Source organism: Leptodactylus fuscus, chromosome 9 (genome assembly GCF_031893055.1).
Source record: "Leptodactylus fuscus isolate aLepFus1 chromosome 9, aLepFus1.hap2, whole genome shotgun sequence".
Lineage (NCBI taxonomy): Eukaryota > Metazoa > Chordata > Amphibia > Anura > Leptodactylidae > Leptodactylus > Leptodactylus fuscus.
This window is the reverse complement of record NC_134273.1, coordinates 4,382,338-4,403,864: the sequence shown is the minus strand read 5'-3', so window position 1 is coordinate 4,403,864 and position 21,527 is coordinate 4,382,338. Positions and strand designations below refer to the sequence as shown.

The window sequence follows — 21,527 nt, the reverse complement described above, 5'->3', positions numbered from 1 at the left end:
CCCTGATATATATATATATATATATCATACATACAGTATGACCTAGGCATGTATGCCTCTGATAAGTAAAATGGTAATACTTCCTTCTCTCTGGGACGACGTCTATCGGGGAATGACTACAACCCTCCGGCCTCGACTTCCTCCAGAGCTTCTACTAATGAGTCAAGAAATGCAGAAAGAAGTTTGACAAGTTCCCTGCTATGTAGAGGACAGGGGGCAACTTGCTCATCGGTGACTGTAACCACTGGGACACCCGACGATCACGAGAAATCAAGTGGCATTTCAAAATAGGGGGTAACTTTGTTGGGACCAGAATAGCCTTTATATGATACAGAACCTTTCAGGTTATTTTTAGGATGAGCTGTCCTGTCTATGTACATGAGGAGTGACATGATTTCTGGCTGTAATATGACAAGTCTGTCCGTTTTCTTCTCTGAAGGCTTTACGTCTTAGGCGACATGCACACAAATGTCACGGATAACACATGCAGATGAGCACATGCGACCATCACTTCATCTATTTCCGTGGACCTAATGGTGCTCTGTCCGTGGCTGACCATCCTCTAGCACGGAATGGAGCAATGGCCACACACGGGCGCTAGCACTGCACTTCCCTCGTTCTTCTGACCAGTGGGTCTCCATGTCGTGCGATCATACACTTATCACATAGGTAAATTCTACAAGCTGCTCATGAGCCGAGACTTTTAGAAAATATTTCAAGAAAAAAAACGGTCAGTCACATGTCTCAGCAAAAAACAAACTTTATTTCGTTACCCCTCAAAGTATAGAGGGTGTATGGATGGGCCAAATCCCCTGACGGCGGGAGAGTTACGATCAGTGCAAGCAGCTGTGGTCACATCACAGCCAACAAGAAGTCCCCAGGTTACCGTCTCTGCAGTCGTTTCCTCTGTACTGCTCCTTTAAGACGTATCGGCCATCTACACCCACAAGATGAAGCTGTTCCATCAGTCTGGCCGAGCGGCTAGGCGAGCGGTCTGCGACCTGTGGCCCTCCAGGTACAGCTCCCTGTGGCTGTCAGGGCGTGCTGAGAGTTGTAGGTTTGCCACAGATTGCAGACCTCACACCTACGGCCGCAGGAGCCCATTTGATCCATAGTCCATACAGATATCTCTATATATCACACGTTTGTCTTTACTGCTTTTCCTTTAAGGCACGTCTCTGCTCTGGCAACATGGAGGCCGTAGCATCAGACAACGCGCTTTTGTTTTCCGTTCAGGGTTCAAAAAAAATGGCGTTCTTCTCTGCATAGTACATAACCGCCCGAGAGCCTCCACCACATGTACAGTATTATCTACAACTTAGCTTTGGAATTAACAATGTGCAATAAGTCTCTTTTATTAATAGTATTACACAAAACTGATAAATATTCTGGCAGACTTGCGGATAAGTTATGAGGAGATCCCAGCCCCGGCCCAGCTTCTCCCGTCCAGGCCGCCAGCATCACATGTACAATAGGGCCCTAATCCCTCCCCCGAATTTCTTAAGAGGAACTATAGAAATTTTTGGATAATATACAAAGTGATTATAGTGAACCGGCCTCTGTAGCTAAAGGGCTCCCGCTAGTGGCGATCTACGCCCGACGCGGCCGATATCAGTGTTACAGTGTGGCTATATAGAGCTATAGAAAGTCAGTGAAACACGTCGTAGAACAGAATGGACGGGACATGGGGGTGAATGACGGCGGAAGGTGAAGGTGAGCTAGATGAGTGAAAGAACCGACAACCCCTCCTCCTTCAGATCAGGCAAATTCACTTAAATTTAGCCTAAAAAACATACAAAAAAATTCACACAAATACTGTCGTCTCCTTCAAACAAATATGACCTAGAAAGCTAAAAAAAATAAAAAAGACACAAATGTCCCGATATTCAAGTATTTCAGGATTCCTGCACCTTTAGACAGGCTGGGTACTGATGTCTGTGAACAAGAAAACCCAGTGCAAAAAACAAAAAACTGTAGGGCGAGGCCAGGAGTCCGGAGTGAAGAGGAGCAGCTCCCCGGCCTGCGCCCCAGGTGGCGATTTACTGGAATGTGATGCAAAGGAATCCGGATTCTTGGAGATCGTCGCGGGACTACAGTACAGAAGAGAGAAAGGCGAGGAGAAAGTTTTTGGAACGAGTCGGCCTGTTGGTTTTTTAGGGCGTGCTCTTGAGGAGCGGCTGGATGCTGGAGAACAGGGAGCTCGCCGAGACGCTCGGTGCTGGATGATGGGGTGGACGTAGGGAGTCAGACACACTCGCTTCATACAAACAGTCTCTTTAGGCACTTATATATTTTTTTTTTGGCTGGTGTAAGCCCCCAGATGAAGTCGGAAACCAGTTTGGCAGTTTGTACTGGCCATCGTATGGCTGGGTTTCTCGGTTTTAAGAAAAATAATAATTAAAAAAAAAAAAAAAAAAAAAAAAAAATTGGCGACATCATCTTCCCACATTTCCACCTGGGACAGGTTTCGGGAGATCTCGGACGTCGGTGGTGTAGAGATTTAGTTTTCCTTGGCTTTGCCGTTCTTGGCTTTGCCGTTCTGGTGCACGGCTCCATTTGAGGACATGTTGGATTTGGGGAGACGTCGTCCTTTGGTGTAGGCTTGGTACCAGAAATTAGAGAAGAGGACGAAGAAGACGGTGCCGTAGATCCAGATGAGGTGGATGAAGATGGGGAACTGGTAGTCGCAGGAGGCCATGAAGTAATACTGAGTAATGTGGATGGAGACCAGGACGAACTGGATCTGAGGAGAAGACAGAAGGGGGTGACTTAGAGAACGTGACTAGAATGTATGAGGGGCTCATGGCGTTGCGTCAGTGCTCTTACCAGCTGAATGGCGGTCATATGTTTCTTCCACCACAGATATTTCTGGAAGCGTGGTCCGGCAGCAGACAGCCCGTAGTAGAAGTACATGATGACGTGGACCAGGGAGTTGATCATGGCGTGGAAAGATCCCATACCACCTGCAGAGACAGAGATCAGTCAGAAGGACAAAAGCCAAGGACTCACAGCATCAAGATGGAGGTCTGGAGTCCTCACCTGGACCAAACTTCACCCCCCACCACCAGCTCCAGGGCAGAACGGAGTGATGGAAGATGTGCAGGAATGTGATCTGACTGTTCTTCTTTCTCAGGACAAAGAAAACCTGCGGAACAAAGAGGTACAAACTAAGAAATGTGGAGCCAAGGAGCAGCCATGTTACTGAGAGGGGAGAGCAATGACTGCCAAGGTCAGTGGTGGGAGCTGGCAAACTGTGGTCACCAAATCTGTGATCTCCAGAGAAAGGGTGAAGAGGTGTCAACCGCGCCTATGAGACACTTCTGGCGTATCTGGTGGATGATGTTATAGCCCAACACAGACCCACAACCTGCGACTCTCCAACAGTCGTTCGACCACCACTCCCATCATCTACATCCATATCTCAGGGATCTCTATGTTACCACTCCCATCATGTATATCCATATCTCAGGGATTGACCTCCAGTGGCTCTCCAGCTATGTTACTACTCCCATCATGTATATCCATATCTCAGGGATCTATCTCCTATGGCTCTCCAGCTATGTTACAACCACCACTCCCATCATGTATATCCATATCTCAGGGATCTATCTCCTATGGCTCTCCAGCTATGTTACAACCACCACTCCCATCATCTATCTCCATATCTCAGGGATTGACCTCCAGTGGCTCTCCAGCCATGTTACCACTCCCATCATCTACATCCATATCTCAGGGATCTCTGTCCTGCGGTACTTACCGTATCAAGTAGTTCTATAAACTTGGAGAACAGGAATAGCCAGGCTACTTGGACCATCTAAAGAGAAGAGAACACAAAGAGCCGGGTTACACTAACGTTGTCGTCATTTTTGGGAGGCAGTGTACGAATGGGAATAGCAGTAAAAAAAAAAAAGAAAAAAAAGTGTGATTTTTTTTTTTTTTCAGTCTTGTATAATAGACGGGGATAGCTCTGTATTGTGCGTCCTACTACGCCATATTTATACTAATAGGAGTGCTAATATGGCAGACCTGAGCGGCTCAAACTAGGCTCCTTCCCTCCATAACAACCCCTCTGCTGGTTGTGTGGTCACTTAACGGCATCTTTGGGGTTGAATGCCTGGTAAAAACCCTGATCAATGCAATCTGGGGGAGTCAGCTCGGTCCCCCCTTCCCCCAGCAGAGCATCTGCTTATTTAGAACAGTGCGCACCCCTATCTGCCTATTTAGTACAGTCCGCTCCCCTGCTTGCACCCCTATCTGCCTATTTAGTACAGTCCGCTCCCCTGCTTGCACCCCCATCTGCCTATTTAGTACAGTCCGCTCCCCTGCTTGCACCCCCATCTGCCTATTTAGTACAGTCCGCTCCCCTGCTTGCACCCTCATCTGCCCATTTAGTACAGTCCGCTCCCCTGCTTGCACCCCCATCTGCCTATTTAGTACAGTCCGCTCCTCTGCTTGCACCCTCATCTGCCCATTTAGTACAGTCCGCTCCCCTGCTTGCACCCCCATCTGCCTATTTAGTACAGTCCGCTCCTCTGCTTGCACCCCCATCTGCCTATTTAGTACAGTCCGCTCCCCTGCTTGCACCCTCATCTGCCCATTTAGTACAGTCCGCTCCCCTGCTTGCACCCTCATCTGTCCATTTAGTACAGTCCGCTCCCCTGCTTGCACCCCCATCTGCCTATTTAGTACAGTCCGCTCCTCTGCTTGCACCCTCATCTGCCCATTTAGTACAGTCCGCTCCCCTGCTTGCACCCCCATCTGCCTATTTAGTACAGTCCGCTCCTCTGCTTGCACCCCCATCTGCCTATTTAGTACAGTCCGCTCCCCTGCTTGCACCCCCATCTGCCTATTTAGTACAGTCCGCTCCTCTGCTTGCACCCCCATCTGCCTATTTAGTACAGTCCGCGCCCCTGCTTGCACCCCCATCTGCCTATTTAGTACAATCCTCTCCCCTGCTTGCACCCCCATCTGCCCATTTAGTACAGTCCGTTCCCCTGCTTGCACCCCCATCTGCCTATTTAGTACAGTCCGCTCCTCTGCTTGCACCCCCATCTGCCTATTTAGTACAGTCCGCGCCCCTGCTTGCACCCCCATCTGCCTATTTAGTACAGTCCGCGCCCCTGCTTGCACCCCCATCTGCCTATTTAGTACAGTCCGCGCCCCTGCTTGCACCCCCATCTGCCCATTTAGTACAGTCCGTTCCCCTGCTTGCACCCCCATCTGCCTATTTAATACAATCCTCTCCCCTGCTTGCACCCCCATCTGCCCATTTAGTACAGTCCGCCCCCCCTGCTTGCACCCCTTCTGTCCGCTGATGGGGGGGAGGGGTACATGACCAGACCAGTCAGTGGCCTCGATCAGACCAATAAGAATCATTGCAAAGCTTTCCGAAATTTAGTACCGTACCCCCGCCCCCTTCCCAATGAATTAGCATGTGAGTGATTTACAGTCCCTCTGGGGTTGGGGCGTCCTGGCACCAGTTACTATGACTAGAGATAATGGCAAACATCTCCCTATGTTTATAGAGCAAAGTTCAGCAGGTGGCGGCAGGTGGTACCATCTCCGTAGGCGGGCGCGCAGGGTGTAGCGAGGGTCACGATGGAGCTCACACCTGCTGATGATCAATAGTTGGCGCCGTACCAGGCAGCGCACACCACTCACTTACCCTGAGAGCCATCGGGGAATCAGAGACGTCCACAGGGTCACAGCGCCAGGTGTATCCGGTCAGCCAGCCCGACATCAGGAACTGCGCCAGAGACAACAGAGAGAGATGAAGGCACAAGAAGCGGCTGCGGACGTTATCGCTTTATGGCTGCTGTAAATGTTATCGGAGCCTGATAATGACAAGGCTGCATTCTGTCACATCCTCAGGAGCCACGCAGCCACTCTGGGGTTAATCCTCGTGGACTGGAAAGCTCTACAACGTCTATTCACTGACATGCTTGCTGTCAGTGAATAAGACCTAATACTTCTCACAGCTGAGGGTTTGTTACAATTCTATCCAGACTGAGCCAAGACCGTACATTGTAAAAGTATCAGGCCAGATATAGCAATAACTCTCATTGATACAAAGGTGGAGCCACAATCAGATCATAGAAAGCAACGGCAAAGGCCAATTCCACAGACAGACATTTATATAATCTATCGTTTACTGAAGAATATCCATAAAGAATAGAGATGAGCGAGTACTGATCGGATCAGCCGATCCGAACAGCACGCACGCATTAAAATCAATGCACGCAGCCGGCACGCGGGGGGTTAAGCGGCCGGCTGCCATCAAACCGGAAGCACCAGGTGCAAATATTGATTTCAATACGTGCGTGCTGTTCGGATCGGCTGATCCCAACAGTACTCACTCAACTCTAATAAAGAATAATCCACATGGAACAGACACAGGGACGGGCACAACGTATCCACAAAGGTAACACTGCAGGGGATATAGAAGGGAATATGGCAGCACATGGACGGAGAGAGAATGTAAGGTAATGCAATGCACCAATAGACGACACAGGGAATACAGAACGTAATATCATTAATATGAAGTACAGGGACACATAGAGGTTATCTAGCACAGAGAACCATGTGACACCGAAGGAAAGAAGACGTACTGATGTACTAAGAGATCCACCTCACCATGTGTGAACGCCGCCTGACACAAGTGTCGCCAAGAATGGCTGTCATTATATTACGTTATATATATCAGTTGTGGCTTGTTACTACTTTGTAGTATATTGATTTTATACCATCTATCCATACAAGTGCTACCATATCTCCTCATGTACATGATCATTTCACTCTATATCCCCTCCATGCCGTGGCGTAAATACTGGGGTAGCGGGTCCTGGGATATTAGGGGGCCCCACGCCACTATGGGACATAATACTGTGTGCAGGGGCCACTATGGGACATAATACTGTGTGCAGGGGCCACTATGGGACATAATACTGTGTGCAGGGGCCACTATGGGACATAATACTGTGTGCAGGGGCCACTATGGGACATAATACTGTGTGCAGGGGCCACTATGGGACATAATACTGTGTGCAGGGGCCACTATGGGACATAATACTGTGTGCAGGGGCCACTATGGGGGATAATACTGTGTGCAGGGACATAATACTGTGTGCAGGGGCCACTATGGGGTATAATACTGTGTGCAGGGGCCACTATGGGGGATAATACTGTGTGCAGGGGCCACTATGGGGGATAATACTGTGTGCAGGGGCCACTATGGGGGATAATACTGTGTGCAGGGGCCACTATGGGGGATAATACTGTGTGCAGGGGCCACTATGGGGTATAATACTGTGTACAGGGACCACTATGGGGGATAATACTGTGTGCAGGGGCCACTATGGGACATAATACTGTGTGCAGGGGCCACTATGGGACATAATACTGTGTGCAGGGACCACTATGGGGGATAATACTGTGTGCAGGGGCCACTATGGGGGATAATACTGTGTGCAGGGGCCACTATGGGGGATAATACTGTGTGCAGGGGCCACTATGGGGGATAATACTGTGTGCAGGGACCACTATGGGGGATAATACTGTGTGCAGGGGCCACTATGGGGGATAATACTGTGTGCAGGGGCCACTATGGGGGATAATACTGTGTGCAGGGGCCACTATGGGGGATAATACTGTGTGCAGGGGCCACTATGGGGGATAATACTGTGTGAATGCCTCTTTGGGACATAGTGTGTGTAAATTGGGTGTTCTATTGTCTGGGGGCCAGGATAGGGGGCACTACACTGTGGGGGCCCCTCTCCCCAAATGATAAAAGGTTTGCTGGGGAGCCCAATCTTTGCTGGTTACGCCGCTGCCCCCATGTGTTTGGGGATACATTGATCTTGTCCCTGTATACATGATTTGTGCTTCAGGAGTAATTGGCTCACAGAGGATTGTCTAGACTGGATACAATTGTAGCAAAGCCTCATCTGTGAGGAGAATCAATGTAACATCTCACAGCTGAGGGTTTGTTACATCTGTATCCAGTCCGTACAATCCTCTAGGAACTAAACACAGCAACGGCCTCTCTCCTGTCCTGATTATTTGTTACAATGTATCAGTCTGGAGAAGAGGCCTTCAGTGCAGAGTCCAGACTGAACACAATTGTAGCAAACCGTTATCTGTGACCAGTAACATTTCTGTACGGATTCTCGCTCTGAGGCCCGCGGCACAGCGGCGTTCGGTATTCTGTTTGGGACGTCGGCTTAGGGACTCCGCGAACGGAATACTGAAGGCTTAAAAGCGGTGAGCAATGAAAGCACACGGACCCCATAGACTGTAATGACTCCGTGTGTTTTCTCCAAAAATCATGCAGAGAAAAATATTTCAAGCAGCTCTTTTCTCTCCGCGTGATTTATGCGGACACCACACGGACCCCATTATAGTCTATGGGGTCATGTGCTTTCGGTCATTCGGGTCCCCTGGTGGACCCAAGCAATGAAGACCACAGTGCAGATGTGAAGTTAGCCATAGCTGAGGGTTTGTTACTATTGTATCTAGTCTAGACAGTCTCTATTGTTACACTATATCAGTGAAGGTAACACATAGCTGTCTGAACTGGATACAATTGTAGCACACATGTGTTTCATGAACCATGTTCTAGAGGACAAATCCATACGAGGCACTACAAAGCCCAGAGGGCCACAACTTCTACTCTTAACCCCCAGACCGGACTCACCTCGTATACGATATATGCAGACAGGCCGACCAGGCTGAAATTATAGACCACCATCAAGGGCTTAAGGTCAAACGGCTTCCGATTGGCCATCAATCTTGGCCCCAGGGACAGAACAAAGTAGACGTAGCCCAGCAGGATGGCCCCGGGCAGGAACGGGGAGTGCATAAGGGGGTAATGTCCTATCCTGGGATCTGCGGGAAGACAAGACCATTACCCATGATGCTCAAAGGGTTAAACCGCAGAAAACGGCAGTGATGCAAATATATTCAGAGTGTGGAAGAGGCAATTACTGTCTTACAGCACATGAAGCATATGGCGGTCCATGAGCAGAGCCATAATTACCCCTGCAGGGGGGAGGATTATGGGAACCCACGCGTGGCGCTGGGGAGAGACTGGCGGCCGGGCGGGCAGGTCATCGCTTGGTCTCTGCATTTGTATCATTTCATGGGATTTGCATCTCCGCACGCTTCACTTCACAATAGTAACCAAGGGGTGACGGGATTTACAAATGGGGCTGCTCAGGGTCCTGGGAAAGCTGGGTCTGCTGGTACATGTAACCATGGAGGATGGGAGAGATGGGCAGAAGTGACAATGCCGGCCATATTGGTCATCACCCAGCTTTCCCAGGCACAGATGGTGAACGTACCTGCTCCCTTCATGAATTCTTCATAGCGCTGCCACCATCCTGAGAGAACCTCCATCTTCACAGCTGTTCACAACCTGAGGAGACACAGAGATCACTCAGAGGAGCCATGCCAGAGCAACATGTGCACAACATCTAGGAGCTCCGCCCACTTACATATAGGCCACGCCCCAATGCCCTCAAGTGTCGCCAAAGCTCCTGTCATCCACATGTGCCTGCACTTATCTAGGGCGGATGTGACAGTTTGTGGTTCACGCTGCAAGCTGCACAAGTCACACTGCAAGCTGCAGAGACAAATCCTGGACCTGCCGTCAGTGCAAAGTCCAAAGACGGTCAGAGAACAGGCAGGTAAGATCTCCGCTTGCTGTCACTGACTACACGATCCATCCTAAGTCCTGCAGACAGACAGGTAAGATCTCCGCTTGCTGTCACTGACTACACGATCCATCCTAAGTCCTGCAGACAGACAGGTAAGATCTCCGCTTGTTGTCACTGACTACACGATCCATCCTAAGTCCTGCAGACAGACAGGTAAGATCTCCGCTTGCTGTCACTGACTACACGATCCATCCTAAGTCCTGCAGACAGACAGGTAAGATCTCCGCTTGTTGTCACTGACTACACAAACAGCAGACGATGGACAACCCAATACGGAGCCTACAAGATCCCTCTGCCTCCTCTAAAACAATCCTTTACGCTCTTCAGTACATTTCCCAAGTGAAAAGTAACCCCTGTACTAATCCTATGGGGTGATCCTATGGGGTGACCCCTGTAACATTCAGCTAACTTTCTCCTAGAGGTTACCTCACAGGTCGGGCCTCAGGCTTCTGATTGGCAGCGATGTCATCAAACAGGACTGATGACATCACTGAATAAGCGGATAAACCAACCAGGAAGAAACCACCCGGAGCGAGAGTGAACCCCCCCCCCCCCTTATTGATTTGATGGGGTAAATCTCTTAAAACCCTTTGATTCCCCCTTTCTAGAGGTTCACTATCAGGTCCTCAAACTTGTGAGTAGCAGTGACATCATCCTACAGGAGTGATGACATCACTGAATGTGATAAACGAAGCAAAATCCTCTAGGCAGTAACCACCTTTATAAACCCTATGGGGTAACCCAGGAGAAATCAACCAAAATATCCACTAGTATCCCTGGCATGAGACAATAGAGCGGGGGTCCGGGACCTGCAGATACTGAACCCTTGGCACCAGCTTTACTGATCATCTTTAGAAACATTACACAACCTCCGTAATAATTTCTGAATAACAGCAGGTCAGACGCTCTGTCGCTCCTCCATGCTTTACACTGCAGCTCTGCTTGTTCAGATTGGCTGCTGAGTAGAAGCACAAGCTCAGCACACGCAGAAGTAACACTACAAGCACATGGCCCCGCTCACCTGGATGCTGCAGATCTGCGGGGCCACTTGGTATTTTTAGCATTTGGTATCAGATTAAAATCTAATAATACTCCAAAAAAATTTCTAAAAATAATTTACTATCATCGCTAAAGAAGATTTGTGATCCGGTCGGCTCACACACACCCTATGAATAAGGTGGCACTTATATCTACACCTGCCCTGAGCCGCTTTATCATGTGTGACTAAGGGAGCGGGCGAGGTGATGTGAGCACCCCTGATCGGTGATAAGCGGCTGTCACATAGATGAGACACTGCAGGGTGACACAGGCCGGCCAGACACCCATCAGCCCAAATGAACAGCGACAAGGCCGGGGTCATGCGGGGACACTCCGCACTCTATGGGGGATGCAAGCGGATATCACAGCACCGTCTGTCATTACCTCAGCAATAGCACACCTCTGCTTGCTGTCAGTGTATAGAAGATTCTGGTTAGGCCTGGTCCACATCTGCATCCTCTTGGGGACCCTCCAAATGGAAACCTAATCTGCATTAAAAACCCCAGCAGACTCCATAGACTAGAATGGGGTCCGTGTGGTTTACACACAAAAAATGCAGATAGATAAGCGCTGCTTGCAGGACTTCTCTCCACATTTCTAATGCAGAGAGGGGAACAGAACAGCCCAAATGCAGAACCAAAATCCTCCCTGGCCTGATAGTTCACACAGCAGAGAGTTTGTTACATTGTATCTGAGTAGCTAAAGCAACACAAATCTGTCTTCTATCCTGATAGTTTGCTACAATGTATCAGTGTGGAGCCCGTGATGTCAACTGGATACATTGTAACAAGCCCTCAGCTGTGAGAGTAGGTGTGCAGAGACTCAGGGAGGTTTCTGATCTCACAATTATCAGCTTTATTAGACTTGTCAGGGCGACTCAGGCAGATCAGAGCTGCAAGGGACATCTCTTCTCCACCCTGCCGGAGCGCTGTCACTGACAGCCAGGACTGGGTGACGAGAAGGGGCGAGACCAGGAAATCACTTCTACCTGGAGACTCAGTCAATGCCGGCTCAGATTCCCCATTCTCTCCAGTTACAGGTCGCAGGACTCTTCAGTGAAGCCAAGAGAGTTCCCCGAGCCATGACCAGATCCTAGTGATCTATAGCACGTCAGTGCGGGGCCACAGGACTACAACTTCCAGCATGTGTCACTGTACAAGAGGCCCAGAAATTCTAGGACGGGGGACAGACCCTTCGGCAATCCAGTGGCTATGAGACTACCTGTGTTAGTCTGTGTTCACCTCTGGTCCAAGGGCTTGAAGTCAGGATTGTAGCTATAGGGGGACAGTAACAGGACAACCCAAGCATTATATAGGACACATGGTATCTGGGGGCCCCACCATACACTTACAATGGGGCCAAAGAGCTTCAAGTCACATTTCAGCATTAGGGCAGCAGCAGGTCACCGGGTTTGGCCGAGGCTTTGCTATCTATGGCGAGGAGTGCGGCACTTTTATCATGTATATCTGCAGATGTAGCAGAGCCAAACCTGTTCATCACAATGACAAAAGGGCCCATGACATTAAGAAGATTCTCAGGAACAAGCGCTTTACCTATGACTGGCTCCTCTAAGGGTATATTCACATGCTCAGGATTTGTACAGGTGTAGCTTTGGAAACTAAAGCCAGGAATGGCTTCAAAGACTGAGGAGAAGTCTCAGGCCTCTGCAGTCCCCGGCCCCTCTGCAGTCCCCGGCCCCTCTGCAGTCCCCGGCCCCTCTGCAGTCCCCGGCCCCTCTGCAGTCTCGGGCCCCTCTGCAGTCCCGGGCCCCTCTGCAGTCCCGGGCCCCTCTGCAGTCCCGGGCCCCTCTGCAGTCCCGGGCCCCTCTGCAGTCCCGGGCCCCTCTGCAGTCTCGGGCCCCCCTGCAGTCCCCGGCCCCCCTGCAGTCCCCGGCCCCTCTGCAGTCCCCGGCCCCTCTGCAGTCCCCGGCCCCTCTGCAGTCCCCGGCCCCTCTGCAGTCCCCGGCCCCTCTGCAGTCCCCGGCCCCTCTGCAGTCCCCGGCCCCTCTGCAGTCCCCGGCCCCTCTGCAGTCCCCGGCCCCTCTGCAGTCCCCGGCCCCTCTGCAGTCCCCGGCCCCTCTGCAGTCCCCGGCCCCTCTGCAGTCCCAGGCCCCTCTGCAGTCCCAGGCCCCTCTGCAGTCCCAGGCCCCTCTGCAGTCCCAGGCCCCTCTGCAGTCCCAGGCCCCTCTGCAGTCCCAGGCCCTCTGCAGTCTCTATGGTTCACACCTGGTGCTGACTTATAACCTGAATGTGTGAAATGCACCCTATCGAGATGGCGCACACTGGAGTCCGTTTTCCAGCTTTTATGTCGGTGACCTGTAGAACATCGCTCCATGTTAATGCCAATGTGCTGCAGATACAATGTAACTTAATGGGAGAGCAATGACAGGAGAGTAGTGTCTACGTGTGTACGACGGCAAACAAGCCCTGATCATTGTGATTGATCGTCCTGCCGGATGTTGGGCAGTGTAGGGGGCGCAGTATTCACAGACCGGGTCCAGAAGACTGTGGGGGGGGGGAGGCACATTTGGCTGCCGGGGCTCAGCTTTACAACTACTGATCCTGTTACTGTAGCAGAGATGAGTTTGTCATTTGTCACATGACACAGTTAGCCCTGTTACATCTGCACATCCCATACAAGGAGAGCTGGTCCTGAGGATCTGGAGATCTACGTCTGCACTGCAGATGATTTCTCCCAGGTTACCACCCATATAAGGGGTTAATATTGGGCTATATGGACGCTCTGGGTACAATGTCTGCAGACGGGATCCGCTCAGTCATCGCAGCGCATGAGGCTCCAGTAAACAGACGATATTCTGGCTACAAGCTGCCAATGTGGAAAGGATCGTGATAGTCTAAGAAGTTTCATTTACAGATTGCTCAGGACGTTTGCCATCACGGAGTTACTCCATGATGGATCGGCGGGGTCTGTCTCCCGACTTAGCCGTACAAGTAGTTTTGCCCAGTACAGTCCTATGAAAAAGTTTGGGCACCCCTATTAATCTTAATCATTTTTAGTTCTAAATATTTTGGTGTTTGCAGCAGCCATTTCAGTTTGATATATCTAATAACTGATGGACACAGTAATATTTCAGGATTGAAATGAGGTTTATTGTACTAACAGAAAATGTGCAATATGCATTAAACCAAAATTTGACCGGTGCAAAAATATGGGCACCTCAACAGAAAAGTGACATTAATATTTAGTAGATCCTCCTTTTGCAAAGATAACAGCCTTTAGTCGCTTCCTGTAGCTTTTAATCAGTTCCTGGATCCTGGATAAAGGTATTTTGGACAAACAATTCAAGTTCAGTTAAGTTAGATGGTCGCCGAGCATGGACAGCCCGCTTCCAATCATCCCACAGATGTTCAATGATATTCAGGTCTGGGGACTGGGATGGCCATTCCAGAACATTGTAATTGTTCCTCTGCATGAATGCCTGAGGATTTGGAGCGGTGTTTTGGATCATTGTCTTGCTGAAATATCCATCCCCGGCGTAACTTCAACTTCGTCACTGATTCTTGAACATTATTCTCAAGAATCTGCTGATACTGAGTGGAATCCATGCGACTCTCAACTGTAACAAGATTCCCGATGCCGGCATTGGCCACACAGCCCCAAAGCATGATGGAACCTCCACCAAATTTTACAGTGGGTAGCATGTGTTTTTCTTGGAATGCTGTTTCTTTTTGGACGCCATGCATAACGCCTTTTTTTTTTATAACCAAACAACTCAATTTTTGTTTCCAAAATGAAGCTGGCTTGTCCAAATGTGCTTTTTCATACCTCAGGCAACTCTATTTGTGGCGTACGTGCAGAAACGGCTTCTTTCTCATCACTCTCCCATACAGCTTCTCCTTGTGCAAAGTGCGCTGTATTGTTGGCCGATGCACAGTGACACCATCTGCAGCAAGATGATGCTGCAGCTCTTTGGAGGTGGTCTGTGGATTGTCCTTGACTGTTCTCTCCATTCTTCTTCTCTGCCTTTCTGATATTTTTCTTGGCCTGCCACTTCTGGGCTTAACAAGAACTGTCCCTGTGGTCTTCCATTTCCTTACTATGTTCCTCACAGTGGAAACTGACAGGTTAAATCTCTGAGACAACGTTTTGTATCCTTCCCCTGAACAACTATGTTGAACAATCTTTGTTTTCAGATCATTTGAGAGCGGGCTGTCCATGCTTGGCGACCATCAAACTGAACTGAACTTGTATTGTTTTGTAGAAAGAAATGGTCCAAAATCCCTTCATCCAGGATCCAGGAACTGATTAAAAGCTACAGGAAGCGACTAGAGGCTGTTATCTCTGCAAAAGGAGGATCTACTAAATATTAATGTCACTTTTCTGTTGAGGTGCCCATATTTTTGCACCGGTCAAATTTTGGTTTAATGCATATTGCGCATTTTCTGTTAGTACAATAAACCTCATTTCAATCCTGAAATATTACTGTGTCCATCAGTTATTAGATATATCAAACTGAAATGGCTGTTGCAAACACCAAAATATTTAGAACTAAAATGATTAAGATTAATAGGGGTGCCCAAACTTTTTCATAGGACTGTACTTAAGTACTGTAAGCTGTAGTACCAGGAACGGCCACCAAGGGGCAGAACCCACCAATCACATGGCAGAGGCCAACCCCAAGTCCTGCCCCAGAGGAGCGGACAATAATACATCTATAATGTACAGGATCCCCAGACCGCACCTCACAGGCCGCACTACAGTACGCCGCCACACTGCTACCTGGCAACCAGCCTGCGGCGTGGCAGTTAGATGAGGCTCCGCCCCCAGCAGGAGAGGATACACATGTGTTACATACATATCTACATATAACCCTTCACAATGTCTGCTCCCGAGCCCAAACAGAGGATACAGGCATTTTGCAGAATTCGCCAGGTTTGTCATTCAGTAATCTGGAAATTTGGGTAACTTGTCTTAGGCTGTGTTCACACACAAGGCATTCTCGCTGTTTTTCCATCAGATGTCACTTAAGTCTACAGTGAAATACTGTAATGTTTACAACAGTGCTACGGTTATTGGGGTTTTAGGCTAAGGCCACACATTGTGGAAATGCGGCTTTTCTTTTGCTGCAGATTTTGCAGCGTCTTTTTGAACCAAATCTAAGAGTGGAAACGCACAAGATGTACAAGGCGCACAAGACGTAGAAGATGTACGAGAAGTACAAGGCGCACAAGACGTACAAAGCGCACAAGTCGCACGAGATGTACAAGGCATACAAGACATACAAAGCGCACAAGGCGTACGAGAGGTACAAGACATACAAAGCGCACAAGGCGTACGAGAGGTACAAGACGCATGAGACATTTCCCATTGCTTTTGTAACTATTCTTGGTTTTGGATTTAAAGAAAAAAAATGCAGCTAAATCTGCAGCATAAAAAAAAGAAAAAAGATCTGCGTTTCCGCCCCGTGTAGCCTCAGCCCTACGGTGTTTGGTGACAGGCGCAGATAATTTATTTTTTGTTGGTTTCTTTCCAGGACTTCAAAAACGGCAAAAAAACAAATGGCCGTATAAAATGTAAAAACACGCACCCCCCCCCCCCCCAGACATCACCGAACACGTCTCACATATGACGTATTTTTACACGTGTGGTTCCGTTACGCAGCCGCTGCAGGGGAGGCCGAGGCGATGGTGGCTGCGCTAATCTGTGATGGACTAATGCAATAATCGATACTGGCGCAGGAGCAGCCGCCGTCAGCAGACAAACGTTATCTGCAGATTATTTTTATCTAGAATTTTCTTACCATTTTATCTTGTAGGAAACGGCTGCTGTAAAGTCATAAAACAGCAGCGCAGACCGCCAGCCGATGGAGCGAAACCGCCAGAGTCGCGGTAAGGGGACGGCACATCCAACCTGGGCTTAATAGAAGATCTGCCGCAGAAACGCGAAGCCGAGCCGTAGATGTGCAGGAGTGTGTCATGTTACACTGCACGTGATCCCGGGGCTAAGGACATGGCCGTATTACAGGACTGGGCTCAGTATTTGGGAGTAGTCCTCGCAGGTGACCTCAGTGTGGCCCCCAGACCCATTTCGTACAATGGCCCCCACAAGCAGAGCTGAGCTAGTCACTAAGCATAGCTGAAGGATTAGCCGCCATGGCCCGCCACCATCTAATCCACCGCCATCTACATTACCCACAAATAAAAACCCGCCCCGAGCCCAAATCTCAGCCCCGGGACGTCAATTTATATCGATGATTGAAAGAGCTGAAGGCTGACACACAATACACAACATGGCAGGTTACACACAGGCCTGGAGCGCAATGTCCATGATGGACAACCAGCTGGGAAATGGTCACACAAATAGGGCAAACCTATGGCAGCGCAACTGTAACACACTCAGCTCTGCTACATCTCTAACTAAGAGACAGCTGATGACATCTTATGGACACAACCTACATGGCGTTGTCACTAGTGCAAGGGTCACAGCGATCGGGGACAGGAACAAGTCAGCGGGGGACATGACGTCATGGATGGAGGAGGGGAGGAGTGACCAGGCTGTCAGGCCATGTCTGCTGGGAGTTGTAGTTTATAAGAACGGCAGCAGCAGATCCTTAGGTGTCCTTGTAGAAGATAAGACAGGACAGGCGCCGCTGATCAGCAGTAGATCCTTAGGTGTCCTTGTAGAAGATAAGACAGGACAGGCGCCGCTGATCAGCAGCAGATCCTTAGGTGTCCTTGTAGAAGATAAGACAGGACAGGCTCCGCTGATCAGCAGCAGATCCTTAGGTGTCCTTGTAGAAGAGATAAGACAGGACAGGCGCCGCTGATCAGCAGCAGATCCTTAGGTGTCCTTGTAGAAGAGATAAGACAGGACAGGCGCCGCTGATCAGCAGTAGATCCTTAGGTGTCCTTGTAGAAGAGATAAGACAGGACAGGCACCGCTGATCACAATGTTACGTTACATATAAACCCCTGTAAGCCGATATTCACAAGCTGCAGATTTGTTCTGTTGAATACTTTGTTTCTGCAGCAGGTCCAGAGATTTCTGCAAAACTGAATCAGGTGAATGGGACAAGCAGAAAGATTTCGGAAACAAATCTGCAGTGTGTGAATACAACCCTAAGGAACTGCATATCCCTGCTGCGTCGTAGGGTCATCTGGAATGTGATGGTCCGGACAACAAGGTGCTCCCGTGCAGGTCCCCGTCATCTTGTGGGTTCCCAGGTCATGTAAATCCTGGATGACGGTCTGTAATAAGCCATTGCTATCAGAACCTCCACCTTTACGTAATACGGGATCGGGCGGACGCCGGGCCGGGGATTAGACAAGTATCCCCACTCAATTCTGCCATTCTCTTTGTGGAACAGAGACAGATGGCCAAAAAAACAAGGGACAGGCAAAACACAACCCTATGGGGGGGGGGGGGGGAGGCGTTGGTCACCTGTCAGGGTGTAGAGGGCACTCTAATCCTCATGGACCCTTCCTAGCCCTTTGGGCCCCAACAAGGACAACTACAACCGTTGCATTTCTAGTAACCGTGCGCCCTCTCTTATGAAACTACAAGTCTCAGTGCGGCCGTAGAAACCTCCACTTAGCACGCTGGGACTTTTAGTTCCACAACACAAGCCATGTTACTATTCCAGGACAATAAACATTTGCAATGGCGGCTCTGGTCTCTGGGTTGTGGCCCCTGCGCCATCCTCTAGCTGGACACTACAAATGACAATTTGACCTCAGGGCCTGTGGAGCACCAACGTGACACCATCACAAACACATTCACACCCTTGTTGACATCCTCACCCAGGGTGCAGAATTCGGGCAGAGGCTGGGGCACGCTACCACGGCTTACACTATATAACCCAGGTGGGTGGTTACAGTTTAGGTGTGACAATTTAAAGGGGCGCTCTACATGACACCTGTTGTGTAGCTGTTTGCAGCCTGTAGCTCTCTGTTATCAGCCAATTCAGGCGGTAAAAGGAAAAGCAAATATCTTCACGACTTTGACGGCGACAGGAGCAGCAGCGGCACGTCATAGTAGTCGACGACTGACCGATGAAGAGGAAACACGCGCAGGAAGGAAATGGAGTAGATGGCAGAGTCGCTGACCTAACGAGACCCATAATACGGCTCCATTAATAGGAACGCAGGCGTGTTCCTCACTGACATCACGGAGCATGAGACGGCACGCATGTCATAGGAAACCACTCGACAGTCACATGAGACACTTCATCCTAGTCAGAGTGACAACCACTGCCGGCAACAGGAGCTCAGGAAACAATAGGAAGACGTAACTGCCCTGCAGAGTCATACGCAGGGATGGGTGTCACCTGCCCTCACCCCTCACCTACTTACGTCTGACCCAAAGGTGCAGCGGCCTAAGAGTCACTCTTTAACAAAGCACTTAAGTCAGCTCAGTCACCCCCCCCCCCCCAGCCTCCCCTCCCCCTCTCGAGAGTCCAGAGTTCCTCGCTCTAGGACTTTGCAGGTTGTTAAGTGGTCCCTGGCACACGGGGGTGGTCTCGGCCGAGGACATTCCACCTTGCCCACAAGTCCTGGGCTCGGCCTCCCCTTCCTGGGGCCCCCACATAATTACTAACTCCTGAGGCTACTCGGACCCTCCGTACACACGTACAATGTCTCTCTGCTGACTGTGACCTCCTCAGGTGCCTGATACGTCTTATCTGCAGTATTACACGGGACTGCAGGTAAACCAACAGAGTTATCACAACGTCCAGGGATGAATGACACGCTGAGCTCTGCTACATCTGTAGGACGTCAGGAGCAGAATACTTGTCAGAACTTTCTCAGCAGGACGTCCAGCCATGGGCTCTGCTACCACCTGATTTCGCCATGGACTAGCACACCCAGCCTTCCCCTCTCACAAGACATTCCAGATGTGACAGACTTCAGACAGGCTCTGCAAGTGGGTGGGAAGAGAGTCTGTGACCTTCCCTCCATGCTGTGCCTGGCACATTCAGAGACTGGCACATACATACACTGGCTGCTTAACGCTCTCTTGCCCAGCCCGGAGACCTCAGGCAGTCACATCACGGGCCTGTCACCCCTCGACACGCCACATGGGACCGAGGGCAGCGAGACACCTCAAGACCTTGCCAACCTCTGCAAGACAGGTAGACACATCACCAGCCCCCTTAAGTGCCAACTTTACCTGCCACGAAAGAAGTTTCTTACCTGATGTTGTGAAGTGGATTCCTGACACTCCCAAGCTGACAGAGAGAGCGTGAAAGAGGGAAAGGAGGAAGGAAGGAGAAAGAGAGGAGATCTGGGTAACCACACCCCTGAGTGACTCAACTTCACTCTGCAAACATCAGAGCTCCTGCCTGCTGCTGCTGCCGCTGCTAATAAGGGAGGGCTCTGAACTGGAGACAGTGGTGAGGCCCGGCCCGCACAACAGGCCCAGCAGTACACACCCTTCCTACAAACCAGTAATCCCACCACACCCTCCTGCAGCTGTAGGAAAGCGACTACCCCGACTCCTGGAGCCCACACCCTGAAGGGGGCCCACCTGGGGAACTAGAAATTCCAGCAAGTCCTGCAGGTTTAGGTCGCTCCACCTGTATACTATTAGCAACAGTAACAACATGTCCAATGTATCAGGATACAATGTATCTCCTAGAGCAACAGGTGATGAGGGTGGCATCTCTTCCCAGACCGCACATACATTTATTCCGCGTTTCATAAGAGTTTTCAACTCACCTGCAGCTAAGAAGTTCCAAATCTGACAACTATGAGAACTAGACGGCAAAAACGGCATTTGCTGCGGATCTCACTAAAGATGTGTTCACACCATTGTGGTAAGAAACGGTTGCGAAAAACAGATGGGATTCTGCGTCTCACATTTTGCCTCCGTTTTCCATCTAGGCTGGTCTTGTGACATCCGGCTCAACCCTGGGGCAGATGTCTGATTTGGTGGCATAAATGTTAGAGAATTTGGCAGGGGTGTTGGCTCCGCCCATGCCCCGCCCCTGCCTATAGCTCACAGGTGCTGAGGACGATGTAAAAACGCAACGTTATTTTAGCTTGCAGTGGCCATAAAAGTTACAAACTAACGGTTTGTGACTTATTGTACATAAAAAAGTGTGAATCTGCCCCGACCTGTTTTATAAATGGCCGTCTCGTGGCCTTATTTCTGTGTGAATGAGGCCTAATGTAGATTTTGCTGCAAATTCCTCCAGTCACCCTGAAAAGGCTTAAAAATCCTCAGTCCCGTGTGAATATGCGGACATAAAACCTGTAACGTCTCCTTCACCTGTCCGCTCCAGATTTGACCTCGTATGTAAACTTCTCCTAATACTGATGTAGAGGCGCCGGTTGTGTGTTATGGCGGCCATGTGCAGGATATATCTGTACAGTGATACTATTAGGCAGGGGGTCCGGGTAGTCCCAGCAGTGTTCCCTGTACTGATGTATCTGCAGTTCTGTATGATGGGTTTGCTGTAGTATTGGTAGGAAGGTGAACGTGTGGGGCCCTGTGTAGCTGCTGAGGTCCGGTGTGTGGCCCCCAATAAGACCTGTTACATACGTCTATACATCTTTGTGACAGTATTTCCCTGTGTATATCTGTAATGACACACAACATGCATAACAGTGTGCGAGGCCTCCTGGATATAACATATCGGTAACCATCACCGCAGCTCCCCGGACGCTCCTTAGCAGTAAATAGGCAGCGTGTGAAGTGCTCTGGGGGAAACGCTGATGTGTGAAAATACTGAACGAGATGCGCTTTCTAGAAATCGCTGCTCTCCGGAGAGCGGACAGACGTATTAATAAGGAGCCCTCTGGAGCGCTAACTGGA

At 49.9% G+C, this 21,527-nt stretch overlaps 1 protein-coding gene across 1 annotated transcript; it reads right to left on the bottom strand.

The window, feature by feature from the left end:
- Positions 1-742: 742 nt before the first annotated feature.
- On the bottom strand, positions 743-20,039 carry ELOVL1 (ELOVL fatty acid elongase 1). Its single transcript, XM_075287121.1, has 8 exons — positions 19,904-20,039; positions 9,339-9,412; positions 8,693-8,883; positions 5,666-5,746; positions 3,758-3,814; positions 3,040-3,145; positions 2,827-2,963; positions 743-2,743 (listed from the first exon to the last, which is right to left on the bottom strand). The coding sequence occupies exons 2-8, from the start codon at positions 9,391-9,393 to the stop codon at positions 2,501-2,503; spliced, it is 870 nt and encodes a 289-aa protein (XP_075143222.1). The 5' UTR covers positions 9,394-9,412; positions 19,904-20,039; the 3' UTR covers positions 743-2,500.
- Positions 20,040-21,527: the final 1,488 nt, after the last annotated feature.

Excerpts from the sequence above, each read along its gene's own strand:
- ELOVL1 (XM_075287121.1), bottom strand. The coding sequence starts at position 9,393 with ATGGAGGTTCTCTCAGGATGGTGGCAGCGCTATGAAGAATTCATGAAG. Across the intron at positions 5,747-8,692 it reads CTGCATATATCGTATACGAG|TTCCTGATGTCGGGCTGGCT; the intron begins GTGAGTCCGGTC and ends TCTCTGGCGCAG. Across the intron at positions 2,744-2,826 it reads ATATGACCGCCATTCAGCTG|ATCCAGTTCGTCCTGGTCTC; the intron begins GTAAGAGCACTG and ends TCTTCTCCTCAG.